This window comes from Kogia breviceps, chromosome 8 (assembly GCF_026419965.1).
Source record: "Kogia breviceps isolate mKogBre1 chromosome 8, mKogBre1 haplotype 1, whole genome shotgun sequence".
NCBI lineage: Eukaryota > Metazoa > Chordata > Mammalia > Artiodactyla > Physeteridae > Kogia > Kogia breviceps.
Genome location: NC_081317.1, coordinates 6,356,184 through 6,379,569, shown reverse-complemented (window position 1 = coordinate 6,379,569; position 23,386 = coordinate 6,356,184). Strand labels below are relative to the sequence as shown.

The 23,386-nt window shown below is 53.9% G+C and overlaps 1 protein-coding gene across 1 annotated transcript in view; it reads left to right on the top strand.

The window, feature by feature from the left end:
- Positions 1 to 22,027, top strand: part of PRRX2 (paired related homeobox 2) — a 48,286-nt gene extending 26,259 nt beyond the window's left edge. Inside the window, exons 2-4 of the mRNA XM_059072024.2 lie at positions 19,614 to 19,801; positions 20,429 to 20,607; positions 21,550 to 22,027. Coding sequence (XP_058928007.1) covers positions 19,614 to 19,801; positions 20,429 to 20,607; positions 21,550 to 21,685 — 503 coding nt within the window. The 3' untranslated portion in view covers positions 21,686 to 22,027. The remainder of the gene's footprint in view (positions 1 to 19,613; positions 19,802 to 20,428; positions 20,608 to 21,549) is intronic.
- Positions 22,028 to 23,386: the final 1,359 nt, after the last annotated feature.

The window sequence follows — 23,386 nt, the reverse complement described above, 5'->3', positions numbered from 1 at the left end:
GGCTAAAGCCCGTGGTTTAAACAAACAAACAAACAAGGTAACAAGAATGAGAAAACCCACCTGGGCTCACCGACCCACTTTAGCTCACTCAGACCAATAACCCTTTATTCTGGTACACGGACTGCTCCTAAAGATCACAGCCCCCTTTAGAAGTAGAACACGTCATATAGCCTTGAATGATAAAAGGGAGCTTCTACCACAGAGCAGCTCTCGGGATCAAGAGTGGGCCTGGAGTTTACCCTCCAAGTTCAGGGTTTGATGTGGGGTGCGATTGGGAATAAGCAGCCATCTTGGAACCTTTTGAAGGGAAAGCATCCACCCAGATTCCTGGGAGTCCCTTGGAAGCCTCACTGCCCCCAAGTGCTTGGGTCGGAGGACCTCAGCTAAGGGACCAGGGGTGCAGATGAGGAGAGGTTCTCCGAGAAAGGGAGGGCAGGGGCGCCCCAGGCGAAGGCGTGTGTTGCTGTCAGCTTTGGGAGGCCTTGGGTCCCAGGTGTCTGGATCGGCCTGGGGGCTGGAGTCCCACAGTGCAGCTGAACGCCAGCTCTGTTGCTGCCTTCTCGCTGTGCGATCTTGGGCGAGTGACCTCTGCAGCCTCAGTTTCCCCGAGTGTGAAGTGGGAACCGGAGATGGCAGCAGCCATCGCATAGGGTACCTGTCGCATAGGTATGCGGAGACGCGCCCAACCCTGAGCCAGTGGTACGCGCTGGGTAAACAGGAACTGCCTCTGTTACTAACTGGCGTTGGATTTCCTAGAACTTGGTTTCCCAGGATGGGAAAGGCCAGTGCTAGCTCCAGCCCGGGACCCAGCGGAGCCTGGGGGAGGGGTGGGCCGGGGAAGGAGGCAGCTGGAAGGGGGAACGGAGGGTGGGCACTGCGCCCCCGCCTCCACCCGCCGCGCGCCCACCCCTCCGACCGCGCCCACCCTCCCGCGCGGGCGGCAGCCTCTCACTCGCGCTCAGCGGCTGGGCGGCGGCGGGCGCGGGCCGCGCGGGGCTGGGCGCGCCGATCTATTAACGTCTGTGTGTCTGGGCCGCGGGTCTGCGGCGAGGCAGGCGCCAGAGGCTCGCCTGGAACCAGATGTGCCGCGGCGCCGCTCTGGCCGCCACCGGCGCGGCGCGCTCGCACGCACGGGCTGGAGCGCACATGGCCAGGCGGCGCGGGCGGCGGCTGGCGCGCCGGGCCGGGCACCCCCGGGGTTCCGGGGCCGACCCCGGACCCGCGGGTGCGGAAAAGCGCCCACCCCCGCCCACAGGCCAGCGCCGCCAGTGCCCCGCCAGTATGGGTGAGCGGCCCCGGCGCGCTGGGCTCCCGCGGGTGGGGTCCACCGAGCCCGCCGGCCTTGTCCCCCGAGGGCAGGATCCCTCTCGGAAAGCCCAGCCCCTCCACGCCCCCCGCAAGGGCCGGGGACTCTTGCAGCCTCGCCCCCAAGTTTGTTTTCTTAAGTTTGTGTGTAAGATTTTTTAAAGTTCTGAGTCAGAGCTTCCCCTAAGATGAGGAGCTTGGGCCATACCGAGAAATGCCAAGATGGGGGGAGGGGAGCAGGAAGTAGGGCAAAGGAAATGTAGGGGTTGGCGGCTTTTTAACGCCTGGGTTCGCAAGGGGGCTTTTCACCCACGGCGGGTGAAATACAAGGATTTCATTGAGGCCTGTCCCAGCGTTTGGCCCCAGATCTGCGTCAACCACAGGATGGCCCCCACAGCCCTGGTTGCGGGCCAGCAGCCTGCCCCGCCTCACGCCGCGGCAGCCTTGGGGTGCCCTGCTTTCCCCTCTGGGCCTCCTCCGGGGTCCTGTAAAGGGAGCAACGGGGGCTGGGCCCCCAGAGCTCCCCGGTCTCAGTGCCTGGGCTCCCAGGCTCTGGCAGCAACCGCTCCCAGCAGGAGAGGTTAGGAAGAAGGGGGGTGAGGGCATGGAAAGCGGACGGTTTGGTACCACTAGATGGAGGCGGCATTGAGAGCAGAAAGAAGGCAGAGGGCAGGGCGGCGCTGTCAGGCTGGGCCAGCCCTTTCTGGCTGCAGCGGAGGGGGCCTCACGCAGGGCCTTTGCGTTGGGGGCGGTTCCCTCGGTTTGCAGCTCTGCCCCGTGTTTTCTAGAAGAGTGTCTCATAGAAAACCTTTGAAGATGTGTGGAAAGACCGGGTTTTCCCAGCCCTGCCAGCCTTCCTTGTTTTGGAAATGAGGAGCTGAGATGCTGAGGCGGGGGAGGGGAGGTCAGCCCCGTAAACATCAGACACTGAAAGACTAGTCTCCCCTAGATGCCTGCACCGTCCCCAGGGGCTCAGGATGGAGAGGGCTCGGCCCTGGGCGGCCGGAGCTCTGGCCGTCTGTCCGTGCTGCGGTGGATGGTCTCTCTGACATCGCTGGCATCCTGTGGGGACCATCACGTGCCCTCTTGAGGAGGAAACTGAGGCCCAGAGAGGAACAGTGACAGGCTCGAGGTCACAGGGCTGGCAAGTGGAGGAGGTGGGATTCCAACCCAGACTGTCGGGCTCTGGAGATAAAACTGGGCTTGGGGTCAAATTCCCTCTGCATTTGGAGGCTCAAGGAAGAGGGAGGGTGGTGGCCCCAGTTGGAGAGGGGATCAGGGTAGCCTGGCGCCTGCCCCTCCAGTGCAGTCCAGCCATCTCTTTCCTTCCAAGCAGGCTCAGCGGTTGTGGCTCCAGCCCAGATCCAACCCCTCCCCTCCCCCTCCCCCTCCCACCTCTCCCCGGCCCCCCCGCCCCCCGGGGTAGAATGATGCCCCCATTCCTCTGGCCTTGAGCACCAGGCTGAAGCCTTTCGCTTCCGGAGGGGATTTCTCTGGCTCATGTTCTGACCCCTAAATTAAAAAAAAAAAAAAAAAAAAAACCCAATAAGTAAATATATTTCTGCAGATAAGAGGGTCAGGGAAGTGGAAAAGCTTATAACAGTTCACCCAGTCTATATAGTGCACGGAAGTCTTCACATGTTTGGATGGACAGAGAATTGAAATTACCTCCCCATTGGGACCCAAGTTCCGTTCAGTCAGTCATATATGTATTTGTTCAGTATTTATTGAGCACCTACTATGTGCCAGGCACTGATAATAAAGAGGCGAGTTCAGTCTGTGACTGTGGCAGGGCTTCCTGCCTGATCCAGCCCAGCTTCTCCAGAAGCATCCGTGAAGGATGGATTCCTCGGGCACATTCGGGACAGCTCTGGGGAAAAAGTGTCCTACAAGCTGTTGTTTAGGAGCAAGGCTTCAGTGCATCCTTGATCCTTTTGATCGTCAGAGTGTCCGCTCAACAGATACAAACATGAGGTTTAGAGAGGTTAAGGAACTTGCCAGTAGGCGACACAGCCACTATATGGCAAGTCTGGGACTCAAACCTAGACCCATCTGACTCCAGGTAAATGTACCAATGGCTAAGGTGGTTCAGCACTTACCGTGTCCCAGGCACTGTTTTAAGAACCTTACATATGGTAACTCATTTAATCCCCACAAAAACCCTATAAGGGAGATGTCATTAGCTCCATTTTCTAGATGGGAAAATAGAAGCACAGAAAAGGAGTAACTTTCTCAGGATCACACAGCAGTGAAGCTGGGATATGAACCCGGGAAAGCTGACTCCGGAGTCTGGTTTGTAACACTGTGCTGGGTGAATCACCTTTTATGCTTTTGTTGGGGAGCCTGTTCTGACTGACTTGGTGGCGAGAAAGAACCCAGGAAGTCCTGGCACAGGGTGGGGTGTGGCCGTGAGACCTTCCACTGAAGCAGCTGGGGTTTGGGTGGAGGTTAAGCGAACATCTGCCACACGCTCAGCCCTGGTCCATGCCACCCACAGCAAGAAACACTTTATCTGAACTGTCACATTGAATCTGCTCCGTGAAATGGCGCGGTAATACCGCTCACCCACATAATAGCTAATGCTACTTGAGCGCTTACTAGGTGCCAGACATTGTCTAAGCACTTTAGGTACCGCCAACCCCATTTACAGTGAGGAGACCCAGTCTCGGAAAGGTGAAGCCACTTGTCCAGAGAGCTCATGTAGCTGGTGTGTGGTGAAGCCAGGACTTGAATGCAACTACTTCCAGGAAAGAGAGGTACAGTTGAGCAGGTTGTCCACTGCATAGCTACAGGGGGCACCAGTCACACTGTCGTCTATAGGGATGCTGCCATGGAATTGTGCAGTGCACAACCTGCTCAACCGAACATGCTGTCCCTGGGTGTGTCTGGTCTTAATGCTGGCCTCTTCATGCCCCATCCAAAAAAGGAAATGGTATTCATGCACACTGTAAGTGGACTCATGTGTGAGCTGGATACATGTGGACATGGGTCCAGAAGTCTGCCAAAAATTTAATAGATATGCTGGCATGGTGGGATTTAGGGATGATTTTTCTCCTTTCAAATGTCCTTCAGTAAGTCAGAAAGAGAAAAACAAATATCGTATATTAACGCATATGTGTGGAATCTAGAAAAATGGTACAGATGAACCGGTTTGCAAGGCAGAAATAGAGACGCAGTTGTAGAGGTCAAACGTATAGACACCAAGGGGGGAAAGTGAGGGGGGGTGAATTGGGCGACTGGGATTGACATGTAGATACTAATATGTATAAAATGGATGACTAATAAGAACCTGCTTCTTAAAAAAAAATAAATTAATTAAATAAAAATTTTTAAAAGTCCTTCGGTGCTGGGCTTCGTTGCAGTTGTTCAGCTTTCTGTAATGAGGAAAATACTCCCTATCTGTGCTTTTCAGTCTGGCAGCCACTGGCCACATGTGGCTATTGAGTCCTTTTTTTTTTTGGCTGTACGCGGGCCTCTCACTGTTGTGGCCTCTCCCGTTGCGGAGCGCAGGCTCCGGACGCGCAGGCTCAGCGGCCATGGCTCACGGGCCCAGCCGCTCTGCGGCATGTGGGATCTTCCCGGACCGGGGCACGAACCCGCGTCCCCTGCATCGGCAGGCGGATTCTCAACCACTGCGCCACCAGGGAAGCCCTATTGAGTCCTTGAAGTGTGCCTGGTGTGACCGAGGAACAGGATTTATGTTTTTATTTCATTTTAATCAATGTAAATTTGACTTCAGATAGCTGCATGAACCAGTGTAGAGCTAGCGGGTGGATCGGCGCTTTCCATGTCGAGCCATGAGATTCTCTTGTTCGCTGCGCTGAAGTGAAGCCCGTGGTTCCTAACCTTGCAGGTGAGGGAGACTGGGCTGCAGACTCAGCTGGCCCTGGGCCTGCTGGATCGGAATCCCTGGAGATGGGATGGGAACGTCCCTTTTTTTTTTTTTTTTCTGTGGCCGCGCTGCGTGGGATGTGGGATCTTAGTCCCTGACCAGGGATCAAACCCGCACCCCCTGCAGTGGAAGTACGGAGTACTAACCACTGGACCGCCAGGGAAGTCCCACAATGTCCCTTTTTAATGAGCTTCCCAGGGAGTCTTGAAGCAAATGGTCAGTGGTCACCCTTTGAGAAATCTGGAAGATCTGGTATCAGCCCCTCCCCTGGAGGCCACTGGAGTGGTGAGGGGGCAGGGCAGGCTCCCAGAATCACAGGAGAGGCATTGGAAAAGCTGCCTTCAAATGTCATCAAGGGGCTTCCCTGGTGGCGCAGCGGTTGGGAGTCCGCCTGACAATTCAGGGGACGCGGGTTCGTGCCCCAGCCTGGGAAGATCCCATATGCCGCGGAGCGGCTGGGCCCGTGAGCCATGGCCGCTGAGTTTGCGCGTCCAGGGCCTGTGCTCTACGACGGGAGCGGCCACAGCAGTGAGAGGCCCGCGTACCGCAAAAAAAAAAAAAAAAAAAAAAAAAAAAATCACAAATGTCATCAAGGTGGCCCTGGGGAAGAGTCCCCTGTGCTGTCCCCCGCTTGAAGCATAAACTGGGGGACCCACAGGGAAAGGGATTATGGCGCACTGCAATAGGGAATTTTCTAGAGTCAGGGTTGACTGTCCTCTGAGGGTGTGACTGGGACCCGTGAGAGAGGTCGCAGATGGCTCTGTGCCCAAGCTCTGAGTGCACCCTGCCGGCGAGGCTGGTGGAGGCCAGGAACACAGACAGGCGCCCACCGGGCTGACACACAGCAGGGGAGAGTCAGCCTTGAGGGCACCAGGGTCCATGACCCTGGTGGTGGTGGGGGGTGTGGGCAGAACACTCAGATTTGCTCAAGTAGAACAGAGGTTCCAGCTAAGCCACAGGAAATTGGAGTGGTCTCTGCACCCAGCCACCAGCCCTCGTCCTAACTCCCAGTAGCTGCTGGTTGCGGGCTGGGAGAGGTCCGGAGCTCTTAAGTGGAAGAAAAAAAACCCACAGTGGGTCCTTAGAAGCAACTTCATCCTGGTTTGGAAATGGTTAATGAGGGCAGCTTCCACTGCCAGATGCCAGCCACTTAGGGGACAGACGGACTGGACAGAAGCTCCCGCTTCATCACTGCCTGGCTGTGTGACCTGGGTCAGCTGCTTCACCTCTCTGAACCTCACTGGCCCCGACTGAGAACATGGCTTACCAACAGCGCCTTCTGCATTGGAGGAGGCAGGGCTTTGTAACCCAGTGCCAGGCACACAATAAAAGTTCAGTAAATGGAAGCTAAGAAACCTCACCACGTGCCCACAGTGCGGTGAGCAGGACAGCAGAAACAGGCAAGAGAGCCTGCAGCTTCTCCAAGCTGAACCTCAAACTCACATTTTCCAGCGCGCCTGGAACTCACAGATGGGTCATTAAAAACCTGCAGTGATGCTTTAAAGGTCAGCCTCTCTGGGGGTACAGCATCGACCCAGATCTGGGGTCAGGGGAGGTCCCGCCAACCCCGGGAGAGGGGCCAATGGGCACTGCCTTGATCTCAGCTGCTATCTGTGGGAGCTGTGCAAGGGACCCCAGGGTGAAACAGGGGCAAAGGGACAGGTTCTCCTGGGGCACAAAAGCTGACTCTCCATCAAGCTGACTTTTTAGCGTGGCGGTCTGTGCACACGATTCAGAAAGTCTATGAACCACCCCCCACCCCCCAACAAAGTTACGTGCAAACTTCTGTGTGCACCTGTGTTTTTCTGGGGAAGGGTCCATAGAATTCCTCAGATTCCTCAAGGGGTTCACGACTGAAATGGAGGAAGAACCAATGAGCCACGGCCTAGGTTTCATTCTGGAAAAGTAATAGTGAGGGGACTTCCCTGGCCCCTCCCAGGGAACCCAGAAACAGAGAGAGAGCAGGAAGGAGGAAAATGTGTGTTCTCGGGGGGTTGGACATCAGTGGACAGAACCTGGGGTCCCACTGCCTTGCTGGGAGCCCTTGGCTAATTCGCTGCCCCTCCTCGTGGCTCAGTTTCCCCATGGGAAAAATGAGGAGCTTTGGGGACTTCCCTGGCGGTCCAGTGGTTAAGACTCTGCGCTTCCACTGCAGGGGGCGCAGCTCGATCCTTGGTTGGGGAACTAAGATCCCACATGCCACGCAGCGTGGCCAAAAATAATAATAGTAATTTTAAAAAATTTTTCTTTTAAATGAGGGGCTTTGACAGATAATCTGTAAGGATCCTTCAGGTCTGAGTCCTGGAAAGACAAGCGTAACAGGCTTGAGATCCCCAGAGCCATTTGCAGCTTTGTTTCAGAACCAAGCCGCACGAAATCGGACCTTCTCTGCGCCCGACCCCCAGGCCTCGCCCCGACTCCCAGCAGGTGCTGGCTGTGGGCTTCGAGAGGCCCAGGAGCTCAGAGCTGGGAGAGGAAACCCCACAGTGGGTCCTTAGCAGCAACTTCACCCTGGTCTGGAAATGGTTAATGAGCTTTCCTCCAGATACCAGCCCCTTATTAAAATGTAGGTTTTACAATAAATCTGGCATTTGGCCACCAACCTTAGATTAAAACCAGACGGGACAGACGCCAGCCCCCTTCTTAGACCAAATTTTAAGCAAAGGGCTGCTCTTCCTCCCGATTGGTTCCTGGGATCCCAATCCCCCTGTACCCCCATTCCAGCCATGTGCCCCCACTTTCTGGAGCTCGGTTTGGGGGGTGTCGGGAACAGAGAAGACGGGGCTGACCACAGATGTGAACTTCTGGGTCCTGGAATGCTGAGGTGGGAGGTGATCGGGCCCTGGACCCAGAGGTTTTGGGGGCAGCAGGGGAGGTTCCAGGGACCCCAGAGCCTTGGAGATGGTCAGGGGTATCTGGCTTTTGACCTCCCACCCCTCTCTGTGCCTAAGAATAGGACACACATGTTCTCTGCCTGGTATAGCTTCATCCCTTTTTCCCTACTTGGGCCCAATGACCACATTTTTCAAAGGCTCCTGGGTCTCTGAAGAAGTTTTGGCCTCATGCATCCCCCTGTGGCGGCCCCCACGTGGAGACATTCTGTCCGGAGAACTGCCCCCCACCCCCCTTGTGGCAGCTGTCTTACTGAGCATTTCCCCAAAGACCCTGACCCAGAATGGCTTTGGGGCTTCCCAGGCAGCACTGAGCCACTATCTGGGCCTTAGAGACTCTGTCCCCACCACTCCCGGTCACATCCCTGCCAGGCGTTCAGGGGATCTCCTGTCCTTGCTGTTCTCAGCCAACCCCAGTATTTCTCTCTACCCCCTCCCTTTTTTCTGTGTTCTTCTTGTATGACTTTATTGAGATTTAATTCACATAACGTACAATTCACCCGTCTAAAGCATACAATCCAGTGATTTTGAGTCTGGTCAGTTGTATGACCGTCACCAGCCCCAGATGTCACCCCATCATCACCCATCCCCATCACCCTCCCCCAGTCCCTGGCAACCACTAATCTACTTTATGTCTCTATAGATTTGCCTATTCTGGACAGTTCATATGAGTGGAATCGTACATTATGTGCCCTTTTGTCAATGGCACCGTCTTCTTTCACTCAGCATAATGGTTTCAGGGGTCATCCACGGTGTGGCATGGATTAGTACTTCGTTCTTTTTTACAGTCGAATAGTATTCCATTGTATGGATATTTGGGGCACCCACTCATCAGCTGACGGGCATCTGGGCTATTATGAGTATTGCTGCTATGAGCATTCATTCGTATCCAAGTTTTTGTGCGGACATATGTTTTCATTTCTCTTGAGTATACAACTGGAGTGGAATTGCTGGGTCATATGCTAACTCTATTTTTAACATTTTGAGGAACTGCCAGGCTGTCTTCCAAAGAGGCTGCATCACTTTTCATTCCTATCAGCAGTGCCTGGGGGTTCTGATTTCTCCACATTCTTTCCACCACTTGTTATTATTTGCCTTTTGATTCGAGACATCCTAGTGGGTATGAAGTGGTATCTCACTGTGATTTTGCTTTGCATTTCCCTGATGGCTAATAATGTTGATTTTTTCATGGGCTTATTGGTCATTTGTGTATCTGCTTTGGAGAAATGTCTATTCAGATCATTTGCTCATTTTTAAGTTGGACTATTTGTCTTTTTATTGTTGAGTTACAGGAGTTCTTGATATTTTCTAACTACAAGTCTCCTATCAAACATATGATGTGTAAGTAGTTTTCCCATTCTGGGGGTTGTCTTTTTACTTTCTTGATGGTGCTCACAAAAGTTTTAAACTCGTAGAAGTCCGATTTCTCTTTTTTTTGTTGTTTAATTTCTTGTGCTTTTTCTGTCATATCTAAGAAACCATTGTCTGGCCCTTTTGAGGGTAAAGGGAACTGGCTTTGGAAGTTGAGACTTTCATCCCTTTTTTGGAATGAGGGCTTCCTTCATCTATATAATCATTCATTCAGAAATATTTCTGAAACCAAACTACTTGCCCAGTCCTGGGGATACAGCAGTGACAAGGCAAATCCAGCCCCCACCTTCCTAGAGCTTAGAATGGAATGGAAGAGACAAGCATGAAGCAGAAAACCAAAACAGAAGAATGACTTAGTTACAGATGTACAGGAGAGGGAGGAGGGCCCAGGAGCCTGTAACAAGGAGAGCTGTCCTGGTCTGAGGGATGGGAAAGACCCCCCCCAGGACAGGGCATTTAGTCTGAGATTAAAGGCCGGCAAACCTTAACCAGGCAAAAGGGGTGCAGTGCTCCAGGCCAGGAACAGCATGTGCAAAGGCCCTGAGGTGGCAGGCACTCTTGCTGTCCAGTAAGGCAAATCACCTTGGTGCACTGGCCCCTCCACTGAGGTCTCTTGGGGGGGGTCCAGGGGCCTGATGGAAGTGTGTGCAGCATGCCATGTCCTTAGTGTGTGTACAGAAGAGGTTCTAGACCCCAGAGAGACCCAGATGCATTGCAGCTGCCTCCAGGACCCTGCTGAGGATTCGAGAGGACATGCAGGGGCCTCCCCCGGCCTCCTCCAGACTCCAGGGTTAGCCCAAGCCTGCAGAGGCCTCCTCATAGCCATACTGGTTACTGGCCTCGGGCTGGGAGGGGGTGGGGGGCGCAGCAGTCCCAGGCTGAGGTGGCCCATGACCCTCGGTTCTTACATGCTGTCTGAGGCCTGTGAGATCATGGGGACATGGATAGGACCCCAAGGGACCTCTCTGTCTCCCTGGGCCCTGCTGTGTCTTCCTTCTTCACCTTCCTTCCTGAGATATTTTCTCCTTCTCTAGACTGGTAGCTATACAAATGTATCCGCACCTTGGGTTTTTGTTCAAAATGAGTGAGATGAAACATCCTTGGAGGGGCAGCTGGACAGTGGGTGTCGGTGGCTGACTCCCCTCCCCCACTGCCCCAAGCCCCTCCCTCCTGCCCTGTGACTCATGCTGTCATGACTCAGCCCTGGCCAGGTCTCTCTGGCTCCATAAGGAACAACCTGGACCCTGGAGACGGGCCGGGACCGGGGCGGGCTCGGAAGGCTTCCCACGCTCTTCCAGGGCCTCCTCACTTGTCTGTCCATCTCTTCGTTCGTTCACTCACTCAACACGCAACAAATATTTGTGGAGAGTTTGCCCTGGGCCAGGCCCTGTGACAGGTCCCAGAGAGACAGAAAACAGTAAGTTCCAGTCCCTGCCAGACAAATGACCCTACATATACGCCGCAACGTGGCAGAGCTATGATGGGGGGTCTGGGATGGCTTCCTGGAGGAAGCGGCATTCTGCTGAGACCCAAAGGCGAGCCAGGGAGGCAGATAGAAGTTGCAAGCCCACGAACGGAGCAGGCAGAGGTCCGCAGGGGAGAGGATGGCATGTGCAATGTAAATCCTGACCTCAGGGAGGCTGCGAACCTGGGACAGCAGCGCCGAGACCACCCCAGCCCCCCTGACCTGCCACTGCCCACCCAGGGGGCCTGAGGGGCCCCCTCCAGTGGACAGAGCCCCCAAACCCTCAAGACAAAGGCCCCATCCTTCTGTCATGTTCACCGTCAGTTTGTCCAGGGCTGGGCTGGAGGCTGGGGCTATCTCCTCCCTCGGTTCTCCCTGCCAAGTGGCTACCAGGGGAGAAAAGAAAGGACCTGGGCTTGGCAGGGGGGGAGGACTGTCACTCGCTGTGTGACCCTGGGTAGGTCCTAGCCCCTCTCTGGGCCTCTCTCCCTCTTCTCCTCTGTGAGGCAGAGGCATCCCTGCCTCCCATCCTGAGGTTTCTAGGGGCCTCCAGGGACGTGATGCTGGGAAGGAAGTCAGCCTGTGTGATCTCACCCCCCTTTGTGCCTTAGCCCTGGTCCCTGAGGGTCCTGGACGGAGGCCGGCCTGTCCACACATGAAAGCAGCTCTCAGTTCCTTGTTTGAGATTCCGGCTGGGGCAGAGCTGGCCTTCCGGGGAAGCCCCCAGAAGCCCAGGCGCCCTTCTCCAGATGGCTGCAGTCTCCATGCTTCTTCTCCTTCCTCCTCCCTTCTGACCGTCCTTCCTTTCTTCCTTCCAATGTGGGTGACGCACTTGGTGCCAGGCCTGACCCTGGCTCTGCCCTCGCAGGTCTCACGTGCCCCACCCCCTCGAAGCTACCCCACCCTGCATGCTGCTGACAGCCCCCCTGCCCTGTGTGCCGGGGACTCCAGCACAGACCCCAGCTCTAGCGATTCTCCTGTTGCCTTCAGCCCTCCTCTTCTTGGCTGACCCACTCACCCTAAGCCCCCGGAGAGGCCCCCAGAATCCCACTGCATGAAGACCTGGGGGTGCGCTTAGGGCAGGCCGCCCATGCCAAAATGTTTAAAAGCCTAGGCTCCGTGCCAATCCGCAGGTTCAAGTCCCAGCCCCAGCCTTGACTGGCCACGTGGATTTGGCAGGTTGCTTAACCCTGTGCCTCAGTTTCCCCATTGGTAAAATCAGGCTAAGAGCACGCAGGTCTGACGGCTGTGAGGGTTCATCGATGGAGCGGTTCCTGTTACTTCCATTTCTCAGCGATATCCCTGAGGCTGGGACAGAACAAGGGCTTCACCCATCGCCACGCTGCTGGCGCGCCAGGGCCAACCTGAAGTCCTAAACCAGGACCCCGGCTCCTTAACCGCCTGTACTGCCTCCTCACTTCCTATCTGAGGAGGTGAGACTCCCCCCCGCCGAGTCTCTCCTGCTGGCATTTGAGCCAGGGATGCTGCCCCGCAGCAGCTAGGGACACCGTTTCCAGAATTCCTGTGGGAGCCCTTCTCCCAGGGGTCTTTCAAAGGAACCCGAGTCTCTACCAAGAGACCCGGGTGTTTGGGGGGGGGGCAGTCTCTCTGTGCCCCCCACCTCCACTTCCTTCCTCAAACCTTTCTGGCTGTAAATATTTCTGCAGCTTCGAAGCTCCTTTGACCAAGGCCCGGTGTTAATTTGTTAAACGCACGTCAGGGTCCCGGGGACGCGTTGTTTATTTTTGTGAACGTGTTGGCAGAGATCACGTTTGGGGTTGGGGGGAGGCTGCTTATTCGGTCAGAATAAATGCTAATTAATAAACGTTATTTATTTGGGTTGGAGCTTGCCGTGGCCTCGGGGTCAGGCACAAACTGACTATTTGAAGCAAAAACAAACAGAGAGTATCTCTCAACAGCTTGAGAAAGGCAGAAACGAAGAGCCCAGATTTATTTGTCTTCGGAAGAATTTGCAGTTAATTCCCTCCAGACTATTTAGACCCTTAAATTACACGAAATAAGAAAAACCATGGGTGCAGGAGAAGGAGCCAGGAACACTTGATCATTTAGCCGAGAGCAGAGTTTTTAAATGTCTTTGGCCTGAAGTCAGCCAAATAAATTGTACGTGTGAAATAATTTAATGGCAGAAAACTGTGCACCAGTCACTTCTTTTTCACTGTAATGTAATAAGGGAGAGAGAGCATGGCTGGCCTCCCCTATGTGAGGCTGTTTTTCTCTTCCCTGATCCCGCCCCTCACAATAGCCCCTAAACAGCCCATGTAAATGGAGGTGGTTTCAGGCTTTATTTTCAATCCCAGAGGAAAGCAGAACTTTTACAGAACAAAAGGAAACTTTGGGCACAGCCCTGACTTGGACAGAGCTGGCCGCGGTACTCGCTGGCCTGAGGCTTCAAGAGTATTTATTTTCCAAATGCTTTAAGCTCAAGGGTGGAACCCCCAGAGGACACACGCCTACCACAATCCACTTCTCAGGGGGTGATTCAGGAACTCATGGTAACGAACATCCAGCACATCTGCTGGGAAGCAAGAGTCTAGCCCGAGAGCCCTGGCTGAGTCCAAAGCTGTGGGTTCGAGTCCTGGGTCACCTCCAACACGCTGTGTGAATCTTCCTGAACCTCGGCTGCCTCTCCTCAGCCTCTGCCCACAGCGGGGACTGGAACCATCTTCCTACTGTGGGCGGGGCTGAGGGAGAAAGATCTTTGTCTTCAGGCGGGAAGAGGGGCTGCACACAAGGAAGAACGCCAAGAGCAGCGAGCGTATATCAAGCGATTACTGTGCTCTTGGCACTGAGTTAAATTCAGCTCCTCCAGGAACTTTGTGTGACATTGGGCCAGCCGCTGTCCCTCAAGGCTCCCAGAGGTGAGGTCGTCCTCCCGGGGTGTAGGATGGAGACTCGGGGGCGTTTCTGCACCAGTGAGATGACATGATGCATGGTGTCTCCCAGAGCTGAGGCGGGGACAGTGTGACAGACCCCCCCGCATCACCTTCCCTGGGAACCACGGGAGGCGACCCCGTCGGAGACAGGCTCACAACCCGTGCCGCCTGAGCCTTCCCACAGACACGGATTCCAGTCCCCACTGTGTGATCTTGGGTGAACCTCTCAGAGCCTCAGTTTCCCAGTGCGTGAAATGGGCCAGTGCCTCATAGGGCAGATGCCAGGATTCAGTGGATGGAAACGGACAGGGAGCTTGGCATCCCTCCTGCCCAAACCAACTTTTTTTTAAAAAAAGATTTAATTTTAATTTTTATTTTTGGCTGCATTGGGTCTTCATTGCTGCGCACGGGCCTTCTCTAGTCGAGCGGGGGCTTCTCCTGTTGCGGAGCAACAGGCTCCAGGCGTGCGGGCTCAGTAGTTGTGGCGCGTGGGCTCAGCAGTTGTGGCGCACGGTCCCAGTTTCTCCGTGGCACGTGGGATCTTCCTGGACCAGGGATCAAACCCGTGTCCTCTGCGTTGGCAGGCAGACTCCTATCCACTGCGCCACCAGGGAAGCCCCCAAACCAACTTTTGTTGAGTGCATCCCATCATAGCTGCCTTGATGGGAATCCCCGGGGAGATGTGACTCCAGACCAGTGGAGGCCAGCTGGTATCGGGGTGGGGAGAATCTGGGGTTGTTGGGAGGGGTGTCAAGCACCCTTGTGTGAGGGTTTCAGCTCCAAGGCACCACGCAGTTTGGCCAAAGAGCGGAGTTGTTTCTTCCGGCGCCCACTTAGAGGGGGCCGAGGCTGCAAAATGATTTTCATTTCAACACCCTCAGTTTTGAATTGCTAAATTTCCTGAAAAATTCTCCTTTTTTGGCTGAAATGCCTCCTGCGTTGGGTTTGTGCCCAAGAAGCGTTGCCTGAAGGGGGGCGGAAATCGGCTCGCGATGGCTGGTGTTCCAGAAGCTTCTGTCCGCTCTCGGGCTCTTGATCACACAGGTTTTCAGCGCTCGGCCTTTGTTATTTCAGTTTAAGGTTTCTTCCAGCTCAAGGGGGTGGGGAGCAGGGGGTGGAGAGACATTCACTGGCACCAGACATTCTCATCCATCTTCACCTTTTCTTGGAGGAAAGGGGTGAGGAGTGAAGACTGAAGCGGGTCCAGGAGAAGAGGCCAGCTCGCCCGGGGCCGCTCCGCGTTCCCTGCCCTTGCCTACCCCACCCCCAGATGTGTCCCACGTTTGCAGTACTTCCCAAAGGGGAAACGTACTGGACCTCAACTCCTGGCCCTCCCTCCAAACCAGGGCCTCTCTCTCTCAGCACTACGGACGCGGTGAACCAGAGAATTCCCTGATGCGGGGCCTGCCTTGTGTATCGAAGTGTGCTTAGCGACATCCCCAGTCTCTGCCTCGATCCTAGGAGCACCCCCTCTCCCAGTCCTGACCATCAGAAACGTCTCCGGACATTGCCAGATGTCTCCTGGAGGCCAAATTGCCCTCTGTTGAGAACCACTGGTCCAAACCAAGTAAGGTCATCTTCTTCCGGGCATCCTGCCTGATTCCTGCCTGACAAACCCCCACCCTAGCCCCGATGCAATGACTTACCAGGCTCATGGAACAATTTAGCCTCTGATCACATCAGCTGGTTGCTTAAGAGTCAGTAATCCCTGCTAACCTGGGAGCTCATTCAAAAGCCAGGATTGAGTGGTATCCATGGCTGGGCCTGGAATGTTCTAGATGCTCAGCTGAACAGCTTCTCAGCATCCTGTGAAGAACATAGCACGCATAAAGGGAATGTGTGACTGGGGAAGCAAAAATACAAGGTGTGGCCCCAAATCCAAAAGGTTCACAATGCATCCTGTTGGCCCAGCTGTGGGCAAAACTGACTGGGGATTTGGCCACACTTAGCATTTTACTCACTGGCCAAGCAAGTCCACTTCTAGGAATCTGTCCCAAATATTCACTGGCAAAAATAGAAAATCGTGTTTGCACGAGGTTATTCATTGTGGCATTCTTTAATTGCAAAAGATCGGGAACACACTACGTGCCCATCCATAGGGCCCTGGTTTTAGTTGACTAAACCACAGTACATTTGCACAACCAAGTGGTACAGGGCTGTGAGAAGGTACATGCAGGGCTTCTCTGCACTGGATGGAGGAATCCCTGGGATGTATTGCTCAGTGGGGAAAAAAGGGAGATGCACAACAGGACATGGTCTGCTATCTTTCAATAGAAGAGGGGGAGAAAATATTATACTTGAAAAAAATATTTGCGGAAAGCAATGCTGGGGACTTCCCTCGTGGTCCAGTGAGTAAGACTCCACGCTCCCAATGCTGGGGGCCTGGGTTCGATCCCTGCTCTGGGAACTGGATCCCGCATGCACGCCACAGCTAAGAGTCCACATGCTGCAACCTAGAAGTCCACATGCCATAACCAAAGATCCCGCATGCAGCAGCTAAGACCCGGCCCAGCCAGTATAAATAATGAATAAATAAAATATATATATTTTTAAAAAGCAATGCTGGAAGGACAGAGCAAAGGCTAATTTAAAAATTGTTCTGATATGTGGAGGGAGGGAACCAGAGGGAAAATATAATATGGAAATTAATGCAAATAAAGAAGGCTGGGTTTGTTGGGCCCGGTGGAGTGATCTCTGGAGCAAATTAAATACGAAGAGGCAAGCTTCAGTTCGGGGACTTCCCTGGTGGTCCAGTGGGTAAGAATGCGAGCTCCCAATGCAGGGGGCCTGGGTTCAATCCCTGGTCCGGGAACTAGATCCTGCATGCATGCTGCAACTAAGACCTGGTGCAGCCTAAATAAATGAATAAATACTTTAAAAAAAAAAAGAGAGAGAGAGACAAGTTGCAGCACCAATGTGTTCAGCGTGATCTCATGCTTGTAAAGTTTTTTAAATACACATTTGTAATTTTGTAAACCTTGGGGACCAGAGTCGGGAGAAGGGAGTAGCTTGTTTTACTTTGTGCCTTTCTGTGTTGCTTGAATCTGTCACTGTGACAAGCAGTGACATTATTTGGTTATTAAAATATACTTTTTTTTTTCCTTACATGAAATCTCCAGATTTTTTAAAAATTAAATTTAATATTTATTTATGTTTCTCTCTTACTTTTGAATTTTGAGGTAAAGTTTACATACAATAGTGTAGAAATCTTAAGTGGACCCTTCACTGAGGTTTTTGTTCTTCTTTTTTTTTGTTTTCTTTTTTTTTTTTATACAGCAGGTTCTTATTAGTTACCTCTTTTAAACATATTAGTGTCTATATGTCAATTCCAATTTCCCAATTCGGCCCGCCACCCCCCACCCCACTTTCCCTCCTTGGTGTCCATACGTTTGTTCTCTACATCTGTGTCTCTTATTTCTGCCCTGCAAACCGGTTCGTCTGTACCATTTTTCTAGGTTCCACATATATGCATTAATATACGATACTTGTTTTTCTCTTTCTGACTTACTTTACTCTGTATGACAGTCTCTAGGTCCATCCACGTCTCTACAAATGACCCAATTTCGTTCCTTTTTAGGGCTGAGTAATATTCCATTGTATATATGTACCACATCTTCTTTATCCATTAGTCTGTCAGTGGGCATTTAGGTTGCTTCCATGAACTGGCTATTGTAAATAGTGCTGCAGTGAACATTGGGGTGCGTGCGTCTTTCTGAATTATGGTTTTCTCTGGGTATATGCCCAGTAGTGGGATTGCTGGGTCATACGGTAATTCTATTTTTAGTTTTTTAAGGAACTTTCATACTGTTCTCCATAGTGGCTGTATCAGTTTACATTCCCACCAACAGTGCAAGAGGGTTCCCTTTTCTCCACACCCTCTCCAGCATCTGTTGTTTGTAGATTTTCTGATAATGCCCATTCTAGCTGGTGTGGGGTGGTACCTCATTGTAGTTTTGATTTGCATTTCTCTAATAATTAGTGATGTTGAGAAGCTTTCATGTGCCTCTTGGTCATCTGTATGTCTTCTTTGGAGAGATGCCTATTTAGGTCTTCTGCCCGTTTTTTGATTGGGTTGTTTGTTTTTTTAATATTGAGCTGCATGAGCTGTTTATATATTTTGGAGATTAACCCTTTGTCTGTTGATTCATTTGCAAATATTTTCTCCCATTCGGAAACAACAAACAAGTCTTTTCGTCTTGTTTGTAGTTTCCTTTGCTTTGCAAAAGCTTTTAAGTTTCATTAGGTCCCATTTGTTTATTTTTGTTTTTATTTCCATTACTCTAGGAGGTGGATCAAAAAAGATCTTGCTGTGATTTATGTCAAAGAGTGTTCTTCCTGTGTTTTCCTCTAAGAGTTTTATAGTGTCCAGTCTTACATTTAGGTCTTTAATCCATTTTGAGTTTATTTTTGTGTATGGTGTTAGGGAGTGTTCTCATTTCATTCTTTTACACGTAGCTGTCCAGTTTTCCCAGCACCACTTATTAAAGAGACTGTCTTTTCTCCATTGTGTATCCTTGCCTCCTTTGTCATAGATTAGTTGACCGTAGGTAAGTGGGTTTATCTCTGGGCTTCCTATCCTGTTCCATTGATCTGTTGATCTATATTTCTGTTTTTGTGCCAGTACCATATTGTCTCGATTATTGTAGCTTTGTATTATAATCTGAAGTCAGGGAGTCTGATTCCTCCAGCTCCGTTTTTTTCCCTCAAGACTGCTTTGGCTATTCGGGGTCTTTTGCGTCTCCATACAAATTTTAAGGATCCAGATTTTTTAATGTTTGATTAAATATTTTTTTTGAAGTATAGTTGATTTACAATGTGTTCATTTCTGGTGCACAGCAAAGTGATTCAGTTAAATATATATATTCTTTTTCATATTCTTTTCCACTATTGTTTATTACAAGATATTGAATATAGTTCCTTGTGCTATATAGTAAGACCTTGCTATTTATCCATAAAATATACATTTTTTATTAAGGTACACCGGACCCTGAACCGGACAGGGTTGGTTCTAAGTGCTGGGTGAGTGCAGTGGAGGAGAGGGGATTCCATGTGGACTCAGGTGGTCAGGGAGGGCTCCCTGGAGGAGTGAACAATGAGCTGGGCCCTGCAGGAGGAAGGGTCAGCAGTTCAGCCCTTGGGTAAAATTGAAATGTGGAAATAGTAGCTGAACATTCCCCCTTTCCTTCTCCCTCTGTAAATGGGACATGAAGATCACCTGTCTATAGGATTCCTGTGAGCATCCATTGACCTGTGGGTGCCTGCAGTGGACCCTTGGAACTGTGACTCTCACTGCTCTTTTTAAATATATTAATATAATTCAACAACAAATACCCATGGAGGGTTTACCACGCCCCAGAGCCTGAGCTAGGAGCCGAGGACACGTAGATGTCTCCAGAGGCCCCCCCCCCACACACACACCGGGTCAGTTGTCCCTCATGGCGGTGGGTGCTTGTCCCCGGGCTCCATAGAATGGGGACCTGGCTGCTTTTGTTCACCATTATGGCCCCAGGGCCCTAGCCCTGTGCCTGCCACCCAGTAGGTGCTCAGTAAATGTGTTGCAGGATGGATGCATGGATGGACGGATGAAGGGGTGGATAAGGAGTGAATTAAAGGGAGGTGCTCCAGCTCTCGGGCTGCACCATCCATCCGCAGAGGGAGACACAGGTAAAAGGCTCAGAGCACATTGCTGCGCTGGTGCCTGAGTCGTGATCATCTCGGCAGCTCCCGGCTGGGGGCCCCGCGGGCACCCACTGCGCGCTGTCCGCCGCCCCGCTGACCCTCGCGCCCCTCCGCAGGTGAGTGTCCCAGCCCCGGGCGCGGCGGCGCCGCCAAGCGGAAGAAGAAGCAGCGGCGGAACCGCACCACGTTCAACAGCAGCCAGCTGCAGGCGCTGGAGCGCGTGTTCGAGCGCACGCACTACCCCGACGCCTTCGTGCGGGAGGAGCTAGCCCGGCGCGTCAACCTCAGCGAGGCGCGTGTCCAGGTGAGTGCTGCCCATCCGTGGGCCCCCCGGGGGAGCGTGCAGCCACCACTCCCCCAGGGTTAAGGAGTTGCCAAGGTGAGGGGTTTCAGATCAGGACCATCTGAGGCCAGGCGGGCAGAGGTTCAAATCCAAGCCCTGCTACTGACCAGCTGTGTGACCTTGAACAAGTTACTCAGCCTCTCTGTGCCTTCGGTACCTCCCTGTAACATGAGGATCACGTGGGTCTGTTTTATAGGTTTCTTACGAGAATGAAAGAAGTTGGTATCTTTGTAGCTTAGAGCAGTGCCTGGCACATGGGGTTTGGATAAATTAAAGTCGTTTTAAAGTGTTCAGTGCTTGTTCCGTGCCAGCCCTGAGCTGAGTGGCCAGCATGCACCTCTCTCATTACAACCTCACAGCAGCTAAATGCTCATCTATCCATTCTTTCATTCATCCACTTGCACGTTCTCCAACACATACTTACCCAGCGGCAGGCACCATTTATCACCCCCATTTTACAGATGAGAAAATTGAGGCCCACAGAGGTGAAGCTGCCAGCGCAGGGTGGGTGGCAGGGCAGGCACACACTGGGTCCAAAAGGACTTGGGTGCCCTCGGCAGCCCGCTCACCCCTCCTTCCCGCCCCCAGGTCTGGTTTCAGAACCGCCGGGCCAAGTTCCGCCGAAACGAGCGGGCTATGCTGGCCAACCGCTCAGCCTCGCTGCTCAAGTCCTACAGCCAGGAAGCCGCCATCGAGCAGCCCGTGGCTCCCCGGCCCACTGCCCTGAGCCCCGATTATCTCTCCTGGACGGCCTCATCCCCCTACAGGTGAGAGCGGGAACCCTTTTGGGTCGGGAGGGCACAAGCAACCAGGACACCCCGTGGGGTGTTTTAGGGCCCAGACTCCTTTGAGGATCTGAAGAGAGTTGGGAAAGGTGCCCAGGTGCCCTGTGGACCTGGGGTGCCCCAAGGGGTGTGTGGGCAAGCGTGTGAGCTTGTGGAGGGGCGAGAAGACGAGGCCTGTTTGGAAAGAGTGGAGAACCCACATCATCCGGAGGCAGCTGAAAACCTGCAGATTTCTAGGCTGGCGCGAGCGCCCCAGCACCCTCCGTCCACCATCCCGGAGAGAGGCCGGGGGGCCGAGGGAGTGGCTCCCTGTCCCAGGGGCCTGGCTGGGACCCAGAGTCAAAGTCTGGGGCAGTTTTGTCCCGGTCAAAGCTGGGGAAGGGTGGCAGGGCAGGAAGGGAGAGGAAGGAGGTGCCGGCGAGTTGGGTTTCTGCAGCCCACACCCCTCAGTCTGTGCGAGCAGCTGTGCTGGAGCCGTGGTCTCGTGAGGGGCAAGAGCCCGTGGGTCGTGGATCTGAATCCTGGCGATGCCCACGCTAGCCTCCCAGCTCTCCCAGCTCCCTCCCTGCCCTGCTCTTACCTGGGGCAGGAGAACCTCCAAGAGGCCTCCTTCCATACAGGTGTGGGTTCATCCCAGCTCCAGGGCAGGTGCTAGGGGTGAACAGGACGCAGGCCCCGCTCTCAGGAAGCTCCTGGTCCAGCGAGGAAGGCCCACAAGGCTACGGGGGCGGCTCCATGTCCCAGGGCTGACCGGGGGCACTTCTGCCTCTTCCCCCCAGTCTTGTAGCCCCAGGGGAAGGCTTCCCAGCCGAGTGAGCTGAGGAGGACCAGAGGCTGGGGTCCAAGACTGGCCGCCAGAGGTGGCCAGCCCCCGGCGGTCTGCCAGCCACAGCCATGTGTCCTTTTGTCTCATGTCACCCCCAGCACGGTGCCGCCATACAGCCCGGGGGGCTCAGGCCCTGCGGCCCCGGGAGTCAACATGGCCAACAGCATCGCCAGCCTCCGTCTCAAGGCCAAGGAGTTCAGCCTGCATCATAGCCAGGTGCCCACGGTGAACTGACAGCCAGCCCCACCAGGACCCCGCCGCCTCCCTGGTCACACGACGGCAGAAAAGAGGGCAGACATGCAGGAAGGGGACCTTCTCCTGTCCCCTGTCTCCAGGACAGGCTGGGTGGGCTCTCCTGGCTCCTCTCTTCAGCCCGGACTTCTGGGCCCGAGCGGCTGCTGAAATGCCCAGAGCCTGGTTCAGCCCCTCATCCATGGCCGCTGGAGACTGCGGCCCCTGACCCTAGAGGTGCTGGGCTGGAAGGTTGGAGCAGCGGCTCACCAAGGACCTCACTTACTTTGTGTACTAAAGCCAAAAAGCTGTTGTCTTTAAGAAATAAAAAAAAAAAAAATTTAAGCCCCACAAGATTGCGGGAGGGCGGACAAGGGCAGCAAACCAATGAAGGGACGGCCTCTTGGGGCCAGCTGCCCTCGTCTGTGTGCCTCTTTCCGCAGGAAGCCCTCCATCACCCTGTAGAGCCCCAGGGGTGGGGAGCGGGATGGGAAGACAGAGACCTGCCCTGGAACCCCCGACACCCGGGTGTTTGGGAGAAACCCTGATGTGTGACCCTGGCCAGGACCCGAACCCTCTCTGTGCAGGGAGTGTCTCCCCTGCCCTATGGCAGGAGCAGAGGGTGCGTGGAGGCAGACGCTGGAATTAAATCCCTTGCTGCTGGGCATGCAGAAGCTGGGGGTCCCCTGGGCATTGGACTGTGGGGGACCCGGGCAGACGGCCCAGAATGTCGGGTTGCAGAATGGAGGTCCCAGGTGGGCTCACAGGACAGACGGGTGGTCCTAACAGACAGGGCCACCAGAGACCTTCCAAGTCCTCCAACCTACCGTTTCAGAGATGGTCACTGGGGGTGACAGAGGACACATGTGCCACCAGGCAGTGACATCACTTATGAGGAGTCTGCAGAAAACTGAGGGGTGAGGGGAATGGCCTGAAGCCAGCCCTCTCCACCTGGCCCCATGCCACGCCTCCGGATGGGCACACCCTCCAGGGAAGTTAAGAGATCATTTCTGGGAATTCCCTGGTGATCCATCGGGTGTTAGGACTCCCTGCTTTCACTGCCAGGGCCCGGATTCCATCCCTGGTCGGGGAACTAAGATCCCAACAGCCATGCGGCCAGAAAAAATAAAATAAAATAAAGCGCTCATTTCTGCAACCAGCCCCCCGGGAAGTAAGACAACACTTCCCCACCCTCAGACGGTGCAAAGGTGCTCGGCCCCTCCAGAGGGGTGGCCCTCACAGTGACACAGCCATCACACCTCTAGACTCCATGGATGGACCCCGTTTCTCTAGTCTGCCCCACCCACACCACATCAAAGTCCCCCCCAAAGGGCCAGTGTCCCCCCCCCACCAGCCACAGGCTTCATCTTCTAGGCGACCTTGAATAAGTCAAAGCCACGTGACAATCCTAACACGAGGGATGGTCCCCATTTTTGTTTTAGAAGGTGTAACTAACCCCTGAGTGAGGTGGGGACCCTCCCCATCTCCCCCAATTTACCCCCAGAGAGTCTTCCCCATCCTCCATCAGGAATGCCACCATGAAAACACGGTTCTGGGCTTCCCTGGTGGCGCAGTGGTTAAGAATCTGCCCGCCAACGCAGGGGACACCGGTTCGAGCCCAGCTCCGGGAAGATCCCACGTGCCACGGAGCAACTAAGCCCGTGCGCCACAGCTACTGAGCCTGTGCTCTAGAGCCCGCGAGCC